At 46.4% G+C, this 24651-nt stretch overlaps 1 protein-coding gene across 2 annotated transcripts in view; it reads left to right on the top strand.

Moving 5' to 3' along the window:
* Positions 1–24651, top strand: part of ZFPM1 (zinc finger protein, FOG family member 1) — a 143344-nt gene that overhangs the window by 110304 nt on the left and 8389 nt on the right. For both annotated transcript variants that reach the window (XM_040329376.1, XM_040329377.1), the window contains exons 5-8: positions 11640–11779; positions 21841–21940; positions 22251–22460; positions 24223–24447. In XM_040329376.1, coding sequence (XP_040185310.1) covers positions 11640–11779; positions 21841–21940; positions 22251–22460; positions 24223–24447 — 675 coding nt within the window. The remainder of the gene's footprint in view (positions 1–11639; positions 11780–21840; positions 21941–22250; positions 22461–24222; positions 24448–24651) is intronic.

Here is a 24651-nt window from a genome sequence, read left to right as displayed (position 1 = left end):
CTTTGAATTAACACATGTGGAATTACACATAACAAAAAAGTGTGAAACAACTGAAAATATATTTCATATTCTAGGTCAGTGATGGCGAACCTTGGCACCCCAGATGTTTTGGAACTACATTTCCCATGATGCTCAGCTACTCTGCAGAGTGCATGAGCATCATGGGAAATGTAGTTTTGCAGCAGACACATCTCTAGAACTGGTAAGAGGAGTCTGTGTGAATCAGGCCTTCATGGTAGAATATCTGCTAGGAAACCACTGCTAAAGAAAGGCAACAAGCAGAAGAGACTTGTTTGGGATAAAGAACACAAGGGATGGACATTAGACCAGTGGAAATCTGTGCTTTGGTCTGATGAGTCCAAACTTGAGATCTTTTGTTCCAACCCCTGTGTCTTTGTGTGACGCAGAAAAGGTGAACGGATGCACTCTACATGCCTGGTTCCCACTGTGAAGCATGGAGGAGGAGTTGTGATGGTGTGGGGGTGCTTTGCTGGTGACACTGTTGGGGATTTATTCAAAATTGAAGGCATACTGAACCAGCATGGCTACCACAGCATCTTGCAGCGGCATGCTATTCCATCCGGTTTGCGTTTAGTTGGACCTTCATTTATTTTTCAACAGGACAATGACCCCAAACACACCTCTAGGCTGTGTAAGGGCTATTTGACCAAGAAGGAGAGTGATGGGGTGCTGCGCCAGGTGACTACCTCTTGAAGCTCATAAAGAGAATGCCAAGAGTGTGCCAAGCAGTAATCAAAGCAAAAGGTGGCTACTTTGAAGAACCTAGAATATGAAATATATTTTCAGTTGTTTCACACTTTTTTGTTATGTATAATTCCACATGTGTGAATTCATAGTTTTGATGCCTTCAGTGTGAATCTACAATTTTCATAGTCATGGAAATAAAGAAAACTCTTTGAATGAGAAGGTGTGTCCAAACTTTTGGTCTGTACTGTACATCAGAGCTATATAAATACATTTATTATACATAATAGTAATAATATTGTGTGGGAGGATATTAGAGTGTAAGCTCCTCTGGTACAGAGACTGATGTGACTGGCTCAGTGTTCTCTGTACAGCGCTGTGTTGTATGTCCGAGCTATGTAAATGTATAATATGGGAATTTAGAGCGCAAGTTCCTCTGGTGTGGTGACTGATGTGACTCGGTCAGTGTTCTCTGTACAACACTGCAGTATATGTCAGAGCTATACAAATGTATAATGGAGTGTGAGCTCTTCAGGTACATAGACTGATGTGACTGGCTCAGTGTTCTCTGTACAGCACTGCAGTATATGTCAGAGCTATATAAATGGCTAACTATAATGCCGCGTACACACGATCGGACATTCCGACAACAAAACAGTGGATTTTTTCCGACCGACGTTGGCTCAAACTTGTCTTGCATACACACGTTTACAAAAATGTCGGAAATTCCGAACGTCAAGAACGCAGTGACGTACAAGACATACGACGCGCTGAGAAAAATAAAGTTCAATAGGCAGTGTGGGTCTTCTGCTCTATTCCGAGCGTCGGAATTGTGTACACACAATCGGAATTTCCGACAACAACAAAACTTGTCGGATAATTTGAGAATCCGCTCTCAAATTTTTGTTTTCGGAAATTCCGACAGCAAATACACACAGTCGGAATTTCCGACAACAAGCTCCCATCGAATATTTGCTGTCGGAAATTCCGATCGTAAGTACGCGGCATAATGGTGGGTGGAGGGGAAGGGGACAATAGAGTGTAAGCTCCTCTGGTGCAGAAACTGATGTGACTGACTCAGTGTATGGCAGAGCCATCAGAAAGTATAATAGTGTGCGATTAGAGTGTTAGCTCTTCTGGCAGAGTCTACATATTAGTGTCTTCACCAGAACGTAATAAATAAAATATACAGGGCATATTAACAATATGCAGCCAAGGAGTTGAAGGACTGCTTTCATCTGATGCTTCTCACCTGGTATTTAACTTATGATAGGACCCCTTTACCCTACAATGGTAAGTGCGATGGGGTTGCCCCCATAACCGGCTCCTCCTGGCGCGGGGCCCAGCACGATCCAAGCTCCATTCATGTCGCTCAGGCTCTGTAATTGGGCTGTTAGTTCGCTACCTGTTCACATTGTTTCCCTGTGGCCAGCCGGTTAATTACCTGATAGAGAATTCCGGAGTTTTTTTCAGGAATGAGAATCTCTCCAGTGAACCAGCGGCAGCCCCTGAATACAAGACTCCTGGGAATCTCCCGGGCAATTACCTCTTCGCTATTAACTCCTGCGTTGCTGCAAGGAAGGGGAGCCATCTCCGTACACCAGATCACATTCCTACTCCTCTGATTCCTGGAAATTTCTGTATAATTAGAAAAACATTTAGAAAGAGAGATTCTCTCAGTTGGAGGCAGGAGGTGGTAGCGCTGTAAGCCGGCTGTCATCACTCGGTTTGTTGGATGATCGTCACCGAGGAGGGGTAGGGCATCAAAAAATAAAAATACATTTAGAGGGCCGTTGCAACCACAGTGTAGAAGTTTCCCAGGATCTTGCCCTTTCCCACACTGGTAGCAAATGGATCTGAATCTGGCACCCTAGAGGGAATCTCTGAGCCTGCCAGGATCCCATACTCCAGTACCCTAGAGGTAATCGATGCAACTCACAGAATCCCACCCTCAAGTACCCCAGAATGATTCTTGGAGAATTCCAGAATCTCACACTCCAGTACACTATAGTCAGTCTCTAAGACTCCCAGTATTCCACACTCTAGTACTCCATAGTGAATCTCTGAGCTTGCTAAATTCTCACACCTATGTACCCTTGAGTAGATGTCAGATCCTACCAGAATCCCACACTCTGTTTCTCCAGAATGAATCGCTGAGACTCCAGGAATCTCAATGTCCAGTACCCTAGAGTGAAAATCAAGAGATTCTCGCACTCTGGTACCCTTCCAGTGGACCTCCTGAGATTCCTATTTTACCCAGAACATTTGAGTCTGCCAGAATCCCACACTCCAGTACCCTAGAGTGAATCTCAGAGCCTTCCAAATCCCACATTGCAATACCTTGAGTAGTAGATGTCAAAGCTTGCTAGAATCCCTCACTTAGAATCACTGTAGGGTACCGAAGAATCTCACATTCCAGTACCCTACAGTGATTCTCTGAGCCTGCCACATTCCCACTCTCTGTTATATAAGAGTGACTCCAAGAATTGCACCCTCAAGTGAATCTACTCACTCATTGGTATTAGCTCTGAAGCTTGGCTATACATGGTTTGAAATTTGGCCAGTTCAGCGGGGACTGGTTGAATTCAATCCATGTATGGGCAGGCTGGTTGTACAGAAGTCAATCTACTGATCAACTTCTGTCCTTTCACATATTTTTCACTTGATCAGCACTGCCATTTCTAACCAGCAGCGATGATCAGTGTATTCTGACTGCAGGGAAGTCTCCCCACTGACAGAATACAATAGCTCAGCGGGGAGGATTCCCCTATCCACATAGACTGCTTTTGACTCACAGAAACCCAATCAATAACCTAGAGCAGTGGTCTCCAAACTGCGGCCCTTTGCTTGCCTTGGTCCCTGGTCACTATATCTCCAATGGACAATGATGGGGTATCAATCCTCTCACTGACACCATCAATGGGGCTTTGTTTCTCCAACTGACACTAATGATGGTGCACCATTCTGCCCATTGACACCATCAATGAGTCTTTATTCCTCCAACTGACACCAATGATGAGGTACCATTTTTCTCACCAACACCAGTTAAGGAACGCCATACCTCCTACTGACACCATTAATAGAGCTTTATTACTCCAACTGACACCAATGATGAGGTACCATTTTTCTTACCAACCCCAGTTAAGGAGCACCATACCTCCTACTGGCACCAATAATAGAGCTTTATTCCTCCAACTGACACCAATGATGGGGTACCATTACTCTCACTGACACCAATGATGAGACGCCATTCCCTTCCCCCATTGACACACTATTTCTCCAACTGACACTAATATGGGGCACTATTCCTCCCTCTAAAATCAATTATGGGATATCATTTGCCCGGGATGTTTCTATTCCCACTGGCCACAGTCTGGCCCCCCTAAAGCCCGAAGGATAGTAAACTGGCCCTTTGCTTAGAAAGTTTGGAGACCCCTGATCTGAAGTGAATCACTGAGCCTGCCAGAATCCCACATTCTGCTACCCTAGAGTTGGTGTCAGTGAGACATCCAATGATCTACTCCAAAACCCTGTAAGGTCAATACTTGTCTTGGTTTTGCTTTGTGTCTGCATAGCTGAATGCCCATGTAAATCTATTGCATGGATGTTCCATAGTTGATACAGCTGCAATATGTGCTACCCCTCCGTACCTTACCTGGCGGATCTTCGAATCCTCAAAGAATTTGCGCCTTAAGTGTATATGCGGCGTAGTGTATTTCTGGCGGCGGAATTCAAATCGGCGGGTAGGGGGCGTGACTCATTTAAATGAAGCGCGTCCCCGCGCCGAATGAACTGCGCATGCGTCGTTCCGAAATTTCCCGCCGTGCATTGCGCTAAATGACGTCGCTAGGACGTCATTTTTTTAACTTAGACGTGAGTTACGTCCATCCCTGTTCACGGACGACTTACGGGAAAAAAAATTAAAATTTCGACGCGGGAACGACCGCCGTATTTAACATGGCAAGTCTATCTATACGCCGCAAAATACCAGCTTTAACTATATACGCCGGAAAAGGCCGACTACAGACGACGTTAGAAAATGCGACGGCCGCGCGTACGTTCGTGGATCGTCGTAAATCGCTAATTTGCCTACCCGACGCGGAAAACGGCGCAAACTCCACCCAGCGGGCGCCGAAGTATTGCATCTAAGATCCGAAGGCGTACGAAGCCTGTCGGATCTTACCCAGATGCCGTCGTATCTTGGTTTGAGGATTCAAACTAAAGATACGACGCAGGAAATTTGAAAGTACGCCGGCGTATCAGTAGGTACGCCGGCGTACTTGCTCTGTGGATCTGCCCCACACACTGTATATACTCGAGTATAAGCTGAGTTTTTCAGCACATTTACTGTGCTCTACAAATGTGCAAAGCTTGTTGTCTGGGGGACCTTACGCCGGGGAGCGCCAATTTTTTAAAGACAGGCACCCCTTCCATAGACTCCCATGTTAAACGTCAGTCTAGTCATGGGCACAGTGAGGCATGCAGATGGTCACCCTAGGCTTATACTCGAGTCAATAAGTTTTCCCAGGTCTTTGTGGTAAAATTAGGTCCCTCCGCTTATACTCAAGTATATACGGTGTATATATATATATTATTATTATTTTCTACTATGGATTAGGCATCTTTTTCTTACAAACAGGATTTGATTACTATGATTATGTTTAGTTCAGTATTTGCATGGTTGTATAAGATAAAAAGTGCAATAAAAAGTCAAAGCCAATAAAAGAAAAGAAAACAAAACAAAAAAAAAAAAACCTCAGAGGGAGGATTGCCCCCTAGTGGCTGAATGCGTCATTGCAGCCTCCCCATCCCTTGTTTGTGTGTCTCTCCGCATTCGATTAATATTGATCTCTATAGTTGTTACAACACTAAACTATTGTCTAAGGAGTTACTCAGACCTCCCCTCAGCGTCCCTTGGCTGGTAGGGTTTGTGGACGTCGTCATTACTGCGATGAGCCTCTGGTGACCTCTCCCCACTAATAGTTCTAAAGCTGTTATGATTTCATTTCAGAAGGCCCTTTATCAGAGACAAACAGCCCCAGTTACCTGCAACATTTACTTAATGATCCCACTGATAGGAAATAGTCTGATAATGTGCAGACCAGCTGGCTGGCGTCAGCCAATCAGATGGCGGCCTGTGATGAGAGATTAGATTACGGGGGACTGTATTTGTTAGAGTGTTGGTGTCACCGAGAACCAACAATATTGATACAGAGATAGGCTGAGAATGGACTTTGCCTTCTGTGATAATCGGGGTAAAAAAGATTACTTTTAACCATTAGCACACCGACTGCTCTTAATATTAATGACCGCAAGGTCAGAAGGTTTCTAGCTGGGAACAGGCAATCTCGGCGTGAAAAAACGAAACAAAAAGGGCTCTGATGATGCAGAACGATGATTAAGGTGGAAGCGTCCTTGTCCCTTTACGGTGGGATCCGATGGTTTACAACAAAACACCAAACGTGGTTATGGCGGTGCAAGCCAAAGCTGTTATCTAGAAATTTTAAAGTGCATCTCTCAGCAATGTTAAAAGTCTGCCTGAATAACTTCCTGATCTCACAATATATAGCAAGAGTTTTAGTTTTTCAGAAAAACTCCACCTTTTATCATTAAAAACAAGGCATTCTTGAGAGCTTGACTTTGCCTAGGCTGATATGATGTCATCAGCGTGCTACAGGTAGGAGGAAGCATTTCCTCGGTCACCTCTCCTCCAGTGTTCAGACTGCAGCATTGTAGCGTGTCACAGGGCGAGAGGCTGCAGCAAACACTGCTCTAACCTTTGCCGTTGTTTATGGCTAGATTCTGCGATCTGAAAGTTGGAAGTGCATGCGCACACTAGAAGAAGTCTTCACTGGGTAATCTGGACTCTGGAACATGCATTGTTTTTATAATTGAGCCGCTGGCCCTGATTGGTTATGAAACTTGCCCCAAACAAACAGATCACCTCTTGTGTCTCCCACAATTGCTGACTTCCTATATTTCCCGGCCACATCTTTGCAACTTGGAAGGACTTCCTTTGTGTATTCATCTTGGCTGCCAGGAATGTTGATTCCAAGACATTGGAAGTCAACCTTTGTCCCAGAGATGAAAGGGGGGAATGCTGAAATGACCCACCTACAACGCAACATGGGGCCTTGCTGGCTCAACAAGTATTACCCCCGGACCATCTGGTTTGTTTTTGTCCCATGCTTGCCCTCCCTGACCTAAGTGTGTCCAATGCCAACTTCTTCTTTTTGGTCTTGGTTACTTACCTTTCCTTCCCTTATTGCTCTTTTATTCTATAATTAACTTCTGCCTCAGACATTCTCAACCAAGGTTCCTCCAGTGGTTGCTAGGGGTTTCTTCAGCCATGGCTAATTGACCTCCAATTTGATGGTGCCTCCATAGTTTCAGGGTCAACACCACTTGGCAAAGCCACCAATTATCTTTTTAGCCTTTGTAAGGGTGGTATTCTTACATTTTTGCCATTTAACCCAATGAATGCGTTTACTCTAAGGGTTTCCCAAAACCTTGGGAAATGCAGGTCTATCTTCTCTTCCATGACCACACACCAAGACGCTTGAAGGGTCCTACATATTAACACTGTGGATTTGGTTTGTATTATACTATGTCTTTGATCAAGGGTGTAGATCACCCATTTTCAACCAGGGTTCCTCCATAGGTTGCCCGGCCTTCCTTAAGCTGTGGCTGGTTGACCTCCTAATCGATGGTGCCTCCATACTTTCAGGACCAATGTGGCTAGGCAAAGCTATCCGCATGATGGCAGTTATCTTTAGCTCTCTGTAAGTGTGGCATTCTTTCTAATGACCACCAATGTAAGAGGCATTTTTGCCATTGACCCTTTATAAATTGGTTTAATCTAGGTGTTCCCCCAAGACCTTAAAATTATCTTGGGTAAAAAAGGTTTCGAAAGGCTGCGCCATCTTCTGTTCCATGACCACATACATAGATAAACCCTTAAAAAAAATGAAGATCTAACACGTGTCTGTGCTTTTCCCACCTATAGCCAAAGGTCTACAACTTGCGTTGTGCGCTTCAACAATCATACAAAGGGTCCCACAAGAGTCTTCAAACTACGGCCCTCCAGTTGTTCAGGAACTACAAATCCTATCATGCCTAGTCATGTCTGTGAATGTTAGTGTGTTACAATGCCTCATGGGATGTGTAGTTCTACAACAGCTGGAGGGCCGTAGTTTCAGGATCCCTAGTGTAGATCATCCATTCCCAACCAGGGTTCCTCCAGAGGCTGATAAGGGGTTACTTGAGTTGTTGCTTGATTGACCTCCTATCTAATGGTGCAATCATAAATCTGGGGCCAAAACCACTTGGTATAGCAAACGGCAGGACACTAGTGATATTTTTAGTGGTCTGTAATCACCACTGTAACAACCATTGTTTCTACTGACCCCCCTGATGAATTCATTTTGAAAGGGGTTCTCTGAGACCTGAAAATGTATTTCAGTGGTTCATTTGCGGTGGAAAGGCTGGTGTAGATGCTTAGGGTCCTATTGTTTGACATGTTTTGTCCCTCGACCGTCAGCATATGACATTCTTTTCTGTGATGGTATTAAACAAAATCATTATTCTTTAACCACCTTAATACAGGGCACTTTCACCCCCTTCCTGCCCAAGCCATTTTTTAGCGCTGTTGCCCTTTGTATGACAATTGCGTGGTCATGCAATGCTGTACCCGAATGAATTTTCCCCCATAAATAATGCTTTCTTTTGGTGGTATTTGATCACCTCTGCGATTTTTATTTCTTGCGCTATAAACAAAAGAGCGACAAGTTTGAAAAAAAAAAAACACAATATTTTTTACTTTTTGCTATACTAAATATCCAAATTTGTATTATTTTTTTAAACAAATTTTTTCCTCAGTTTAGGCAGATACGTATTCTTCTACATATGTTTGGTAAAACAAAATCGCAATAAGCGTATATTGATTGGTTTGCGCAAAAGTTATAGCGTCTACAAAATAGGGGATTTATAAAATTTTTATTAATTCAATTTCCTTTACTAGTATTGGTGGCGATCAGCGATTTTTATCGTGACTGCGATATTGCGGCGGACATATCAGACACTTTTGACACCATTCACATTTATACAGCGATCAGTGCTATAAAAATGCATTGATTTACTGTATAAATGTGACTGGCAGGGAAGGGGTTAACACTAGGGGGCGATCAAGGGGTTAAATATGTTATCCAGGGATTGATTCTAACTGTAGGGGGAGGGGACTCACAAGGGGAGGAGACCGGTGTTCCTCTGTAAAAGGAACACACCATTGGTTTCCCGTCACCTGACAGGACGTGGTCCTGCTTCGTTACTGGGCAATCGCGGGTGGTGGCAGACATCATGGCCGCCGGGGCGGATGGAGGGTTTGAGTCTTTAAGAGGAAATGTTTTTGGGAAAGGGGGGCCGTGTGGTTTGAGCGCCCCCTAGTGGTCCGAGAAGGCGAGGATCAGGGCCGATCCTATGGTCACAGGCGCCTGGGTGCAGAAAATTTTCTGGCGCCCCCACATGGGCGCCATCATTTTACCAGCTCCTCCCCTTTACAAGTGTTTCTATGGCAATGACTCAACCACAGAGATGCTCACCCACAAAGTCTTCATTGCCCTGGGATCCTTACATGATCTCTTAACAATAAACAAAATACAGGAAGAGAAGCAGAGAACTTTATTGGGACCTGGAGGGGGGCCTCTCTGATGGACACAGAGAGGGCTTCTGTTAGAGAGTCTGTTAGATGTTTGGCGCCCCCACCTCTGCAGGCGCCTGGGTGCAATGCACCCTGTGCACCCTGCCTAGGATCAGCCCTGGCGAGGATGTCATATGACGCCTGCCCAGATCAATAGCTGCACCGCCCAGCCGTCATTTGACAGTGGGCTGAAAGAGGTTGTAAACTTCAGACATGAAATAAGAACAGTGGGTACAACTAGAGAACTAACAGTTTTTTCTGTCTGCTGCTGCATTCCTCTGCTATTGGCATTACTTCTGACAGGTTTTCCTGACACCAAGAGAAAAATGGTGACAGGCGAGGGAACTCCAGCTGATTGGCAGTCTCCGCTCTGTTCCTGTGTGAAGGAGGGTGTGTCCCTTTCCTCCAATCAGCTCTCAGAGCTCTTTGCCCCCTGCTTTTCATAGAGATCCTGTGTAAATTCTGCATTTTTAATGGATGTAGGGGGAAAGATGGCCGGAGATAAACAGGTACAACTTATGAAGGAGGATTTGTGTATCACCTGAAGCCAGTCACTTCACTTGATATATGTGATCGTTTACAACCACTTTAAAAGAAAAGCGAATCGCTGATGGGCCCGTGAATTAAGCAGCATGTGCCCTTTAAATGCTCGTGTGTTCGTGCCCTACACGCACCTCTTGATACCCGCGCTCTCTCCCTGGGAACTTAACTGCTGTGGTTGCTACTGTGCTGTGTGTGTCCCTGTTTTGTTAGTTTGTCCTTCCAGCTTCCACAGCGGTCTTATCAGTTCCTGTGTGTGTTTTCCTTGGTGGGGTCTGATACAGAGAAGATAGATGGATGTTATGACATGGAAAGTGTCAGCCCAGGAGCCTTATCAGTTGAACATAAGTGCCCTGACCTCTCTGCTCCCATGTAGGCCTTTATGCTAACAAACAATTCCGATGATTGTCGGATCAAAAATGGCTGCAGGTGGCAGCTAGTCCCATCCTCTAGAAGCAGGAGGACGGTGTTGGAGGAGCGGCCAATGGGAGCCCTCCGGGAAGACAGGCATTGATTGTGGTGATGCAGATGTGAACTAGACAGTGATTATTAAACTCCGGGCTTTGTCTTCCCTAGTTCCTCCTTTCACACCCATCAACATGGTAATGATCATTTAGAATCCTTTTTTTTTCATTACAGAACCTTTTTTTAGTCTCAGTGGGGTAGATTCAGCAAGCAATTACGCCTGCGTATCCATAGATACGCAGCGTAATTGCTAAGTAGCGCCGGCGTATCTACTTTCTGTATTCAGAAAGCGCGATACGCCGACTGTAGCCTAAGATACCACTGGCATAAGTCTCTTATGCCGTCGTATCTTAGGGTGCATTCTGACGCTGGCCGCTAGGTGGCGCACCCGTAGTTGTCAGCGTAGAGTATGCAAATTGCATACTAACGCAGATTCACCAACGTACGCACGGCGCTCGTTTTTTACGTTGTTTGCGCCGTAAGGCTGCTCCTGCTATTAGGAGGCGCAGCCAATGGTAAGTATGGACGTCGTTCCCGCGTCGCGATTTTTAAAATTTGCGTAACTCATTCGTGAATGGCGCTGGACGCCATTTACGTTCACGTCGAAGCCAATGACGTCCTTGCGACGTCATTTACCGCAATGCACGTCGGGAAATTTTCCCGACGGAGCATGCGCAGTACGTTCAGCGCGGGAACGCGCCTAATTTAAATGATCCACGCCCCCTACGGGATCATTTAAATTACGCGCGCTTACGCCGGCCCCTTTTACGAAACGCCGCCGCAAATTACGGAGCAAATGCTTCGTGAATGCAGCGTTGCTCAAGTAATTTACGGAGGCGTAGCGTAAAAACGATACGCTGCGCCGCTGTATCAGTGCGGGCCCCTACCTGAATCTGGGCCAGTGAAATCACTGGGCCTCTCAGACTGTGGTGTTGTCACCTTGTCACAATGGCTTCCCAAGTAGACTACAAGTGACAATTTCAGCACACATTACGTAGGCGTGGTCCACTGTTGTTCCCATAATGCCATGCAGTCATCGCTGGAGTGCATGCAGATATTAATTGGCTGAAAAAGAACAGCACCATCGAGATGTAACAAAGAATAGAAATGGGGAAAACAAATATAAAATCTCTCTGGTTATCAATAAACCTTAAATCCCTAATCGCAAGCATTCTAGAGTCATTGACCGTCCTCTGAAAATGTTGATAAGTTTCCATATTCTCTTTTCCTGCAGATGAACTGGTTTTGGAAAATCCGTCGCCCAGTGGCGTAAGCCGGGTCCGGGCCCAGACTGAACTACCCAAGGGGTTAACCTGGGGCCCCTACAGAGGAACCTTTTCAGGCGCTGCCTCCTCCCCGGACCGGTCAGAAGTGGTAAGTGGATCTACCATGCTTTGGTGTCTGGTGATGGGGTGTGGGGGGATGGGTAGAATCTAAACAAGGATAACTCCTTAATGGGTGGAGGGGATTGGATCTGTAAGAGGACAGTCGTGGAGAAGAGAGAGATGGAGGATTCGAGTCTATAAGAGGACAGTTGTAGAGGAGAGAGGGGCTGTGGGGTTTGAGTCTATAAGAGGGACAGTTGTGGAGGAGAGAGGGGCCGTGGGGTTTGAGTCTATAAGAGGGACAGTTGTGGAGGAGAAAGGGGCCGTGGGGTTTGAGTCTATAAGAGGGACAGTTGTGGAGGAGAGAGGGGCCGTGGGGTTTGAGTCTATAAGAGGGACAGTTGTGGAGGAGAGAGGGGCCGTGGGGTTTGAGTCTATAAGAGGGACAGTTGTGGAGGAGAGAGGGGTTGTGGGGTTTGAGTCTATAAGAGGGACAGTTGTGGAGGAGAGAGGGGCCGTGGGGTTTGAGTCTATAAGAGGGACAGTTGTGGAGGGGAGAGGGATGAAGGGGTTTGAGTCTATAAGAGGGATAGTTATAGAGGGACAGCAAAGTTTGGGTCTATAAGAGGACAGTTGTGAAGAAGAGAGGGATGGCAGTGTTTAGGTCTATAAGAGGACAGTTCTGGAAGGGAGAGGGACGGCAGAGTTTGCTGTCGCTCTCCCCTCTACAACTGTCCTCCTCTTGTAGACCTAAGCACTGCCATCCCTCTCTTCTTCACAACTGTCCTCTTATAGACCCAAACTTTGCTGTCCCTCTATAACTATCCCTCTTATAGACTCAAACCCCTTCATCCCTCTCCCCTCCACAACTGTCCTCTTGTAGACCCAAAGTTTGGGTCTATAAGAGGACAGTTGTGAAGAAGAGAGGGATGGCAGTGTTTGGGTCTATAAGAGGACCGCTCTGGAAGGGAGAGGGATGGAGGGGTTTGGGTCTATAAGAGGACAGTTGGAGAGGGACAGCAAAGTTTGGGTCTATAAGAGGCCAGATGTGAAGGGGAGAAGGATGGAGGGGTTTGATTCTATAAGAGGACAGTTGTGGAGGGGAGAGGGATGGAGGGGTTTGGGTCTATAAGACGACAGTTGTGGAGGGGTTTGGGTCTATAAGAGGACGGTTGTGGAGGGGAGAGGGATGGAGGGGTTTGGGTCTATAAGAGGACGGTTGTGGAGGGGAGAGGGATAGAGGGTTTGGGTCTATAAGACGACAGTTGTGGAGGGGAGAGGGATGGAGGGGTTTGATTCTATAACAGGACAGTTGTGGAGGAGAGAAGGATAGAGGGGTTTGAGTCTATAAGAGGGACAGTTGTGGAGGAGAGAGGGGCCGTGGGGTTTGAGTCTATAAGAGGGACAGTTGTGGAGGGATGAGGGGGTTTGAGTCTATAAGAGGGATAGTTATAGAGGGACAGCAAAGTTTGGGTCTATAAGAGGACAGTTGTGAAGAAGAGAGGGATGGCAGTGTTTAGGTCTATAAGAGGACAGTTCTGGAAGGGAGAGGGACGGCAGAGTTTGCTGTCACTCTCCCCTCTACAGCTGTCCTCTTGTAGACCTAAGCACTGCCATCCCTCTCTTCTTCACAACTGTCCTCTTATAGACCCAAACTTTGCTGTCCCTCTATAACTATCCCTCTTATAGACTCAAACCCCCTCATCCCTCCACAACTGTCCCTCTTATAGACTCAAACCCCTTCATCCCTCTCCCCTCCACAACTGTCCAAAGTTTGGGTCTATAAGATGACAGTTGTGAAGAAGAGAGGGATGGCAGTGTTTGGGTCTATAAGAGGACCGTTCTGGAAGGGAGAGGGATGGAGGGGTTTGGGTCTATAAGAGGACAGTTGGAGAGGGACAGCAAAGTTTGGGTCTATAAGAGGACAGTTGTGGAGGGTGGAGGGGTTTGGGTCTATAAGAGGACAGTTGTGGAGGGGAGAGGGATGGAGGGGTTTGGGTCTATAAGACGACAGTTGTGAAGGGGAGAGGGATTTGGGTCTAATAGAGGACAGTTGTGGAGGGGAGAGGGATTTGGGTCTAATAGAGGACAGTTGTGGAGGGGAGAGGGATGGAGGGGTTTGGGTCTAATAGAGGACAGTTATGGAGGGGAGAGGGGTGGAGGGGTTTGGGTCTATAAGAGGACAGTTGTGGAGAGGAGAGGGATAGAGGGGTTTGGGTCTATAAGAGGACGGTTGTGGAGGGGAGAGGGATGGAGGGGGTTTGGGTCTAATAGAGGACAGTTGTAGAGGGGAGAGGGATGGAGGGGTTTGGGTCTAATAGAAGGATGATCCAAAAATGGCTAAATCTGAGTTTCTGTATTTAACAGCAGGAGAAAGGCAATGGCTGGGGCTGGGGGTGGGGGAAAGCGGGGTCGTTATCTGCTGCGCTTTAAGGTTAACGCTGGAAATATTAGACGAAAGCAAGCTGGGTTTGTGATAACGATAGAGGGCCGTTATCTCTGCGGAATGAAATCCTTCATTAACCCCTTATCTCCCCCGTTTGGGGTGTTATGATCTTGTGGCGCCACTCGTCCAGACACAAGACAGGCCAATGATTGATTCTGCTCAGATAGTGGCCTGCCTTCCTCCAATACTTCATTTATTGTCTAAATATTTTTGCTGGTGTTTTCAGTGCTCGCCCTGAACGTTATCGGGTGTCTTGATGGTTTGCAGCCCTACTCATCTCTGCCTGGCTCCCCATTCTGATATCAGGGCAGCGCCAGGAGGGGCAGGATGCAAATGGTCATCCTTAGCACTTCAGACATCCTCTCCACTTCCTTCTCCCTCCCCACTCTTGGCTCTAAATCCCTTTCTTCACTAATTGTCACATCCTTCTCTGTGCTCCAGGCCTATCCTCCGAGTCATTCTGCTGGGCGCCTTTCCACCCAACTTTACCCTGCTGGTGGGAGGATGGTGGTCTGATCACATGATTTTCCATCATCTTCCAGATTTAATGGTTATCTGTAATTGATCAAAGTACAGATGTATTCATTTATACTGCAGATCTGTATAAAGAACACTGAGCCAGTCTCTGCACCAGAGGAGCTTACACGCTAATGCCCTCCACAGTCACACACCATTATTGCGCGCTCCGTCGTATAGCACGCACCCCTAAAGTGGACGTGCATTCCTGTAAAAAAAATCATTTTAGTACTTACAGTTTTGGTGTCTTGCGCGGCGGCCTCGTCGGGTCCGTCTGCGGCTTCGGTGGTGTCCTTGTCGAGTCCGGCGTCCTTCTGCGGTGTCCTCCCCGCTCGATCCCCGCGCTGAGTTTGAACTACTGCGCCGGCATATACCGAGCACAGTACACTCGTGTATAGTCGGGCGGTCACGTCCTGTACGTCCAGGACGTGACTGCGAGAGGAGCCGAGCCTGCCCGACTATACACGAGTGTATATGCCAGCGCAGTAGTTCAAACTCGGCGCGGGTATTGGCGTATATCGCGCACCCACGATTTTGCCCTGAATTACAGGGCAAAAAAGTGCGCGGTATACGCCGATAAATACGGTATATATTTACACCGATCTGCCATAACTTTATGACCACCCACCTAATATTGAGTAGGTCCCCCTTCTGCTACCAAAACAGCCCTGACCCATCGAGGTATGGATGCCACTAGACCTCTGAAGGTGCGCTGTGATATCTGGCACAAAATACAGTTTTTATAAAGGGGTGGACTTGGTCAGCAACAATGTTTAAGTAGTTGTTACGTGTCAAAGTAACATCCACATGAATGACGGGGGCACAAGGTTTCCCAGCATCACACTGTCTTCTCCCCACACTGCATCCCGATGCCATCTCTTGCCCAGGTAGGTGGCACCCAGCCAACCACATAATATAAAAGAAAACCTGCTCTGGAAGCTGTGCCAGGATTTAAAGCAGCCTTCCCCGGATAAGCGGTGCAGCGGATGCAGTCTAGATAGAGTTTCTGATGGTATCAGTAGAGTTCAGAGCAGACACTGACCTCTTTGTTCCTGGGGAAAACAACACATCTTGTTACAGACCTGCCGGAGGAGGGGGAGGCGAGTCTGTATACTGTATGTGGTATATATCTCTGTGCTGTATACTGTATTCCCCCGTACATGGTATATAGTCCTGTGCTGTATACCCCGTACATGGAATATAGTCCTGTGCTGTATACTGTATTCCCCGTACATGGTATATAGTCCTGTGCTGTATACTGTATTCCCCGTACATGGAATATAGTCCTGTGCTGTATACCCCGTACATGGTATATAGTCCTGTGCTGTATACTGTATTCCCCGTACATGGTATATAGTCCTGTGCTGTATACTGTATTCCCCGTACATGGTATATAGTCCTGTGCTGTTTACTGTATTCCTTGTACACAGTATATACCCCAGTGTTGTATTCCCTGTATAGAGTATATACCCTAGTACTGTATACTGTACTCTCTTGTATGTAGTATATACCCCTGTGCTGTAAATCATACTCCCTGTACTCTATATATACCCCTGCCCTATATACACCGTACTCCCTGTATGCAGTATATACCTCTGTGTTGTACACTGTATCCAGTATATAGCTCTATACTGCAGGTTGCATACCACCTCCGCACTCTGTGCCACGCCTTGCATAGCCCTCGCGCTCTGTGCCGCGCCTTGCATCGCCCTCGCCCTCTGTGCCGCGCCTTGCATAGCCCTCGCCGTCTGTGCCGCACCTTGCATAGCCCTCGCGCTCTGTGTCGCGCCTTGCATAGCCCTCGCGCTCTGTGCTGCGCCCTGCATAGCCCTCGCGTTCTCTGCCGTGCCCTGCTTACCCCCCCCCCGCACTCTCTGCCGCGCCCTGCTTACCCCCCCGCGCCCTGCATACCCCCCCACTCTCTGTATAGGGCTCTCCATATACACTAAAGCTCGGTGGTAAATCTCTGTCCCCGGCGACGTTCCCTTTTTTACGTTCAAATAAACTATCAGCAGCTCCACTTAGTTTGCATCCAAAAACTGAAATAAAGAAAGCTTCTTCTCCTGTGCAGCATGCAGTGAACACAAAGTTTCTCAGGGTGTCTAGTCTGTGAATTCAATAGCCCCCCCCCCCCCCCTGTTGGCGGTACATTGCTTGTTATGAGCCCCTAAGCTGAATGGTTCCTCTAATACAAAGATATTGCCTGACCCCGCCTTCCCTTGCGTTCTCCCAGGATAGTTTTGGGTGCATTTATCCAATCTCACGTGCAATCGCAGCAAGAGTCCAGAAAACGTGTCTCCCTTTCTATTCAGGTTTGCTCTTCACACCTGTGGGGGTTAATTTTGCGGTTTATAGCCTGGAGGCTCATTCACATCAGCAACGCAAGAACAGCGCCATTTCCCTTCTGTCCTACAGCTCAGTTCACATCAACACAGCACAGTTCTATTTTTTTCTTTTTTTTTTACAATATATTCACCGCTCTTTAACACGTTGCAGTGAGCGCAAAGAATTAAAATAAAAGTTAGGGGTAAAAAAAACGCACAGCAGCGCACATTCACATTGCACAAGCGTTCGATCTTGCCAGAAAGAAAATATTTCCCCCATTGGCACCAGTACAACCCCTTAAGGAAAGCGGCAAAAATGCGCTTTTGTCAGTCAGAACCACCAGCTTGAAGATGCGACTGGCATGTTTTTTTTTTTGCCTAATTGCGGGTGACGTCATGGCGGCCGTGCTGCGCTTTGAGTGGCCCCGGGAGGAGGTGAAGGATCCAGGCAGAGCCTGTGTGTGTGTGACAATGAGCGCCGTTTTCTGCATCATCAGCAAAGCCCGGCATTTATTATCGCTCCGGGAACACGCGGCCCCCATCGCCGCGATAAGCCTGAGCTGAGTAGCGCCAACTCTTCCCCTGTTCGAGGGTCTTAGAAATATTGGAAGGAATAATTAGATTTCATATCGTTACTGACGCAGCCATCTGAGGATCAGCCAGATTAATTTCTTCTTCTCTGCGCTCATTAATATTCATTAGGGACTCGGAGAGGCTGAGTATTTCCAGCGAGGAAACGCCGGGCCTGCTGCAGCCACTCTGTTTATTCCAATTTCGAAAAACGAAATCCAAGCGTGTGTGGCTGGACCTCGGCGCGTTCACCTACCCGGTACCTAGGAATAATCAGCGGTGGAAAACGGGCACTTTTTTTCACGCGTTTCTTTTTTACGGCACCCACAGGTTTTGTTACATTGTAACAATAATCCTTACAGTGACCAATGGAGAAGAAACTATTTAGATATTCTAACGAATGACCTTACCTATCTATAGTGAACCATGTGCAGGCTCTTGAAGTAAATTTTATATATATATATATATATATATATATATATATATATATATATATATATATATATATATATATATATATATATATATATATACACACACACACACACACACACACACACACACACACACACACACACACACACACACACACACACACACACACACACACTATAGGTAAAAGTAGGAAGATCCCCCCAACCCCCCAATAACTCAAATTTCGATGCGGTGAACGACGTCCATATGTAACATTGGCTGCGCCTCCTAATAGCAGGAGCAACCTTGCGCAGAAAAAGCCTTTACGCAAACGACGTAAAAAAATACCGCCGGGCGCACATACGTTTGTGAATCGGCGTATCTAGGTCATTTGCATATTCTACGGCAAAAACAACGAAAGCGCCCCTAGCGGCCAACGTAATATTGCACACAATTCTACGCCACCGCATTCAAGTTACGTCAGCGGAGGAAGCCTATTTTTTTTAGCATATCTGCCTTTGAGAATCGGCGTAACGATACGCGGGCGCGGATTTCAAATTACGGCGGCGTATCTGGAGATACGCCGCCGTAAAAGGTACGTGAATCTACCCCACAGTGTATATTGTCACAGTAAAAGTGGTAATAAGAATGTCCATCCACTGCAGCCAATCAAAAGAGAGCTTTGTGGCGACCTCCAGAATTTTGATTGCTGGAGATCCATTCGATTTTATATGTAACATGGCATTGCAAATAAAGAGCACCTGTCCTCTTAGGCCCCATTCACACCCAGGCATATTAAGAATGCATGCAAAATAGAGGCAGCCGTCTCTCCTGGAATTTTTGTTCTAGCACAGGGATGGGAGGGAGGCACGAGGCATCGGTACCTCTGGAATAAATGCGCTGTATTTTCCCAATTTGCAGCAGCAGGCACTTGTTGGCAAAGACAGGGTCTCTTTCGCACTGCCAGGCGAACGTTGACCGCCGTGCAGCAGTGGGATGTGGAAATTGCTGGCGTGGGCACATTTCGGTGGGCATTTCAGCCGCCGTCTGCAAATCGCAGTGTCGAGCCCCCAAGCAAAGCACAGCCTGCTAATATTTCTGCAAATAACACTCGATGGAAGGATAACGATGCTGAATTCCTCCCTCTCTTCTGAGGCAGGACCGCCACCTAGTGGCCGGCCTGGGGAACTGCTGAACAGCCGGTCAAGTCTGTATCCTTATTTGTCATAGTTGGTGGAAAGTTTTCTACTTACCAGCGGGGTTTCTGTTATTAAATCTGACCTCCAGCCTTCCCTTCATTCTTGCACGGTTGTACGGGTTGTCTGATGGAAGGAAATGGCTTATTCTGATGTCACTGCATACTGTGAGCATCTCAGTGTGCATAAGAAGATGCAGCAGATCAGATAGAGCCAGCCTCATTTCCTGGCTTGGAGGCTGTCCAGCATCATCTAATCCAGTGGTTCTCAACCTGGGGGTCGAATGACGATTTGCCAGGGGTCACCGAATCCTGGGCTGTTCCTGAAGTCTGCATCGCTCTCCCATTTGCCCACAGTAGGGCTGTCCCCTGTCAATTCACGGCATGGCTGGGGGGCAGAGACTAGAGGTCAGCTGACTGGTGAGGAATGTGAAGTGGGTGGGGCTGGAGGAGACCCTGTCTCCTGATTTCAGCATAGGTGTCACTGCTGCGAGACACCACAGAGCTGGAGACACAGTGAAGCCGGAGACATAGTGAGTAACACTACCTGTGATTTAGACCTCTTTCACATTGAGGCGTGGAGCCGCGGTGACGGTATAGCCGCGCTATTTGTAGCCCTGCTATACCGTCGTATTTACCGCGATATTCGGGCGCTAGCTGTGAGGTTTTAACCCCCGCTAGCGGCCGGTATTACCGCGGTTTCCCATTGATTTTAATGGGAAGGCGCGGTATAGGAGCGGTGAACACACCGCTCCTATACTGCAGTAAAGATGCGGCTAGCAGGACTTTTGGAGCGCTCCTGCTAGCGCACCGCTTCAGTGTGAAAGCCTTCGGGCTTTCACATTGAACACTACAGGGCATGATTTTTCATGCGGTATAGCAGCGCTGTACCGCATGAAAAACGCCTCAATGTGAAAGGGGCCTTAGAGTTGTCATTAAAAGTCCCCACTACAGTTCTCAGATCGGAAGATGACCTTGATCAAGAGCACCTAAGTTGGCCGATCAGACACCCCCCCCCCCCCCTAGCATTGCCACTCATCCCAACTCCCCGCCAGCATTGATTTCATTTTTTTTTTTGTAAATCTAGCAAAATGTACGTATACATATAATATGAACAAGAACACATTTAAAAACACTGGATCAAGTAATTTTGGATGTTGACAAGCATGATCGATGGTTGATAACCATGGGATGATAATCCTGACATGTTTCGCCAATAAATTTGGCTTCCTCAGGGGATATTTATTACTATACTTTATTGATGCAAGTAATCATCCAAAAAGTGAAGTAAGATTCCGAGATCCATGTATAAATGTTCGGCAAACAGACGGAAACACAACAAATGGCTATGGAATGAGGAACTCATGTGCTGGCCGCAGGAGGGGGAAATCAGATCCTTAGCCACTGCCAAACTGTGGTTATCCCAATGGAGGGGGTCTTCAATCCCCAATGCTCCCAAAAGCGCCACTTAGGGGAGGGTGATTCCTCCAGAGGTCTTTCCTTGTTTTCACCACATCTTTGTGTTTCAGCCTCCTCGCCGATGTGGGGATCTGCTTTCCCCCTCCTGCAGCCAGCACATAAGTTCCTCATTACACAGCTGCTTGGTGTGTCTCCGTCTGTTTGTTTGCCGAACATTTATATGTGGATCTCGGAATCTTAATTCTCTTTTTGGATGATTACATGCATCTATAATGTATAGTGGTGTGATAATATCCCCTGAGGAAGCCGGATCTATTGGCGAAACATGTTGGAATTATCACCCCATAGTTATCAACCATCGATTTGTGCTTGTCAACATCCAAAATGACTAGATCCAGTCATTTTAAATGTGTTCTTGTTCATATTATGTGTATACATACTTTTTGCTAGGTTTACAATTTTTTTTTTTTAAATCAATATAATAAAAATTTAGGAATTTTAGAATCTGTCCATGAAATTGGGTTATTGGCATCTTAAAAATCCCAGCGCCGGATTCTGTGATGTTTTCAGGAAGCACCCTGCCGGGCTTCCCTCCACCAGCCATGATCTGCCAGCGTTGTCCCTCCACCAGCCATGATCTGCCGGCGTTGTCCCTCCACCAGCCATGATCTGCCGGCGTTGTCCCTCCACCAGCCATGATCTGCCAGCGTTGCATAAGGAAGCTCAGAGAGCTACTGATGATCTAAAACAGGGGTCTCAAAACTTTTTCAAACAAAGGGCCAGTTTATTTTCCTTCAGACTTTAGGGGGCTGGATTGTGACCGAAAGGGGCAGAAAATGTCACGGGCCCATCAGTGAGAATGAATATGGCCTCAGGGTTGGTGGTCAATAGGAGGAGTGGTGCCCCTATTAGTATGAGGAATAGAATCCCATCATTGGTATCCATAGAATAAATAATGCCCCATTGTTGGTGTCAGTGGGAGGAATAGTGCCCCAAGGGCCACATTTGGCCCTCGGGCGGCAGTTAGGAGACCCCCGATCTAAAATAAAGTACGTAATAAAAACGTAAAGGTTTTATTTAGAAATGTCATTATATTGATGAGGGGGAAGGCGAAATATAAGGAGATTAAACTTTTTAGCTTTGAACAGTTTTGGTACAATGGCCCTTTAACATGGAGCCTCCTGCATGTCGTCACTTCTGATTGTCATGTCTGTCTGTGTCTGCAGGGCGGCGCTCTCTCACTGGAGGTAGATGAAGACTGCTGGCTGAAAAATGTGACTTTCGTCTCTTGTGAGTTCGAAGCCAACTCCGTCCTGTACAGAAAAGGTGAGTCCCTGGACCCGGTGTGCTGGTTTCAAGCTGTATTGACAAAACCTGGCTGAGTGCAGCCTGGAGCTTTTAAATGAATGCAGCAGACGCAGCCTATCTGCCCGATGTAGTCCAGTGCACCAATTCATCCCGCTGCTTTAAACTGAGCCTGGATGGTTGTTTGGGAACACTAGTTCCTTGGCTTGTGGAAGTGCACAATAGATTCCCAGCTCCGCCCATTGCATAGAAAATGGGATGAGCACCCTTTAAATGAGCACTCCGCATCTTCTGAAACTTTTTAACTAACTTTCCATATCCTTCTCTTTAGGGGACCAGATCTGGTGTAAGACATCTCGGGTCATAGAACAAGGTGACGTGATCCGGGCCTTCCTAATGGCTGAGCCCCAAGCCATCCCTAACTTCAGCATAAAAGAGGAACCCGGAGAGACCTCACAGGCGATTGTCCCCCAACCCGAGTTCCAGCTCCTCCCTCAGCAAGCTGGCATGGCGGCCATCCTGGCCACTGCGGTGATTAACAGTAAGTAGTGAGTTACAGTGGAGCAGTCATTAACCAGTTCGCATTTCATCTTTTGATCTGCAGGTGAAGGAAACAATGTTACTGTGCATCTCTCTAGCTCCCGTCCTGAATAAGGTTTATGAACAATGTTTCTGTATCTTCAGCCTTAGCAATATTTGTAAACAATGTTACTTTGTATCTTTTTATCTCTTGTCTCAGCAATATTTTGAAACAATGTTGCATTGTTTGTTTATAAACATTGTTCAGAGATATACAAAGTAACATTATTTCTCAATATTGCTCAGATAGGAGATAAAGAGATGCAAAGTAACGTAACACTGTTTACAAACATTGCTCAGGCTGAAGATGAAGTAACATTGTTTATAAACATTGCTCAGAGGGGAGATAGATATACAAAGTTACATTGTTTACAAACATTGCTCAGACTGGAGATAAAGAGATAAAGTGTTACAATGTTACTTTGTATCTCTATTTCTGTCTAAGCAATATTTAGAGAGACACAAAGTAGCATTGTAATACTGTATCCAAACATTGCAGAGACTGGAGATAGACAGTGTTACTTTGTGTCTCTCTATAAATATTGCTCAGCCAGGAGATAAAAAATACAAACAGTGTTACAATGTTACTTTGTACTCTTTATCTCCAGTCTGAGCAATGTTTGCAAACAGAGAGATTCAAAGCAATATTTTTTTTACACTATCTCCTGTCTGAGCAGTATTTATAAACAATTAATTTTGTATCTCTATCTCCCCTCTGAGCAATGTTTATAAACAATGTTACTTTATCTCTATCTCCAGCAATGTTTGTAAACTGTGTTACAATGTTACTTTGTGTCTCTCTATAAATATTGCTCAGACGGGAGGAGATGGAAAGATACAAAGTAACATTGTAACACTGTTTATAAACATTGCTAAGGCTGCATTCACACCTAATCGCGGCGTTTTGTCCTGCGAATTGCGATGACAAATTGCAGCGTTTTGTACCGCGATTTGCGGCGACAAAACGCCGCGATTTTAACCCCTATTTAACCCCCAGGTCCACATCTCCTATGCCGAACGCCGAAGCCGCCTGAAAAAAAAGGTCCGGGACTTGTTTTGAGCTACAGGCGTATGGCGTTTCGGCGTTCGGCGTGGAGATGTGAACCATCTCCATAGAGGGCAATGTAAAATCACCCCTCCAGCGTATTAGGGACTGCTGCGGCATCGCGCTTCAGGCGTAAATACGCCTAGGTGTGAATAGAGCCTAAGGCAGGAGATAAAAAGATACAATGTAACATAGTGTATAAACATTGCTCAGACAGGATACAAAGTTACATTGTATATAAATATTGCTCAGACAGGAGATGGAGAGATACAAAGTTACGTTGTTTAAAAAGATTGCTCTGATGGGAGATAAACAGTGTAACTTTGTATCTCTCCATCTCCAGTCTGAGCAATGTTTATGAACCATGTTATTTTGTTTCGGTCTATATCCCAACTAATCAATGTTTATAAAACAATGTTTCTTTGTATCCATCTCCCATCTGAGCAATGTTTATAGACAATGTTATTTTGTTTCTCTCTCTCTCTCTCTCTCTGTCTGAACAGTGTATATAAACAATGTTACTTTATGTGAAAGAGTGATTTCTACTAAAACACAAAGCCGTTCTTTCTTTGTATTGTACAGGGGAAGCTCGATTATCTAACATGCAGAACATTTGCTGAGAATATGAACCAACATGGTATATCAGAATTCCAAATCTCTTCTTTTTCCTGTATTTCAGAGGACATATTTCCCTGCAAGGATTGCGGCATCTGGTACCGCAGCGAGCGCAATCTGCAGGCTCATCTCATGTACTACTGCGCCAGCCGTCAGAGCTCCACCTCCCCCACCTTGGACGAGAAGCCCAAAGACTCCTACCCCAACGAGCGGGTCTGCCCCTTTCCCCAGTGCAAGAAGAGCTGCCCCAGTGCCAGCTCCCTGGAGATTCACATGAGGAGCCACAGCGGTGAGTGGAGGCATGGACAGGGATATCCATGATGCTTGTAGCCAGGTCCGGGTTGGGGGTTTGACCACTAATATATATCGTTTTTTGGGGGGGTCTATAACAGTATTATTATCTCCTCTTGGGGTTCGGATACATAATACTGTCATGAGCTGGGAAAACGGTGTTGCAAGCCAATGTTGGGCAGCAACTCCGACCCCCTGAATT

The sequence above is a fragment of the Rana temporaria genome, chromosome 11 (assembly GCF_905171775.1).
Source record: "Rana temporaria chromosome 11, aRanTem1.1, whole genome shotgun sequence".
Classification (NCBI taxonomy): domain Eukaryota; kingdom Metazoa; phylum Chordata; class Amphibia; order Anura; family Ranidae; genus Rana; species Rana temporaria.
Note: the sequence above shows the minus strand (reverse complement) of the source record. Positions and strands in the feature narration are given on the sequence as shown.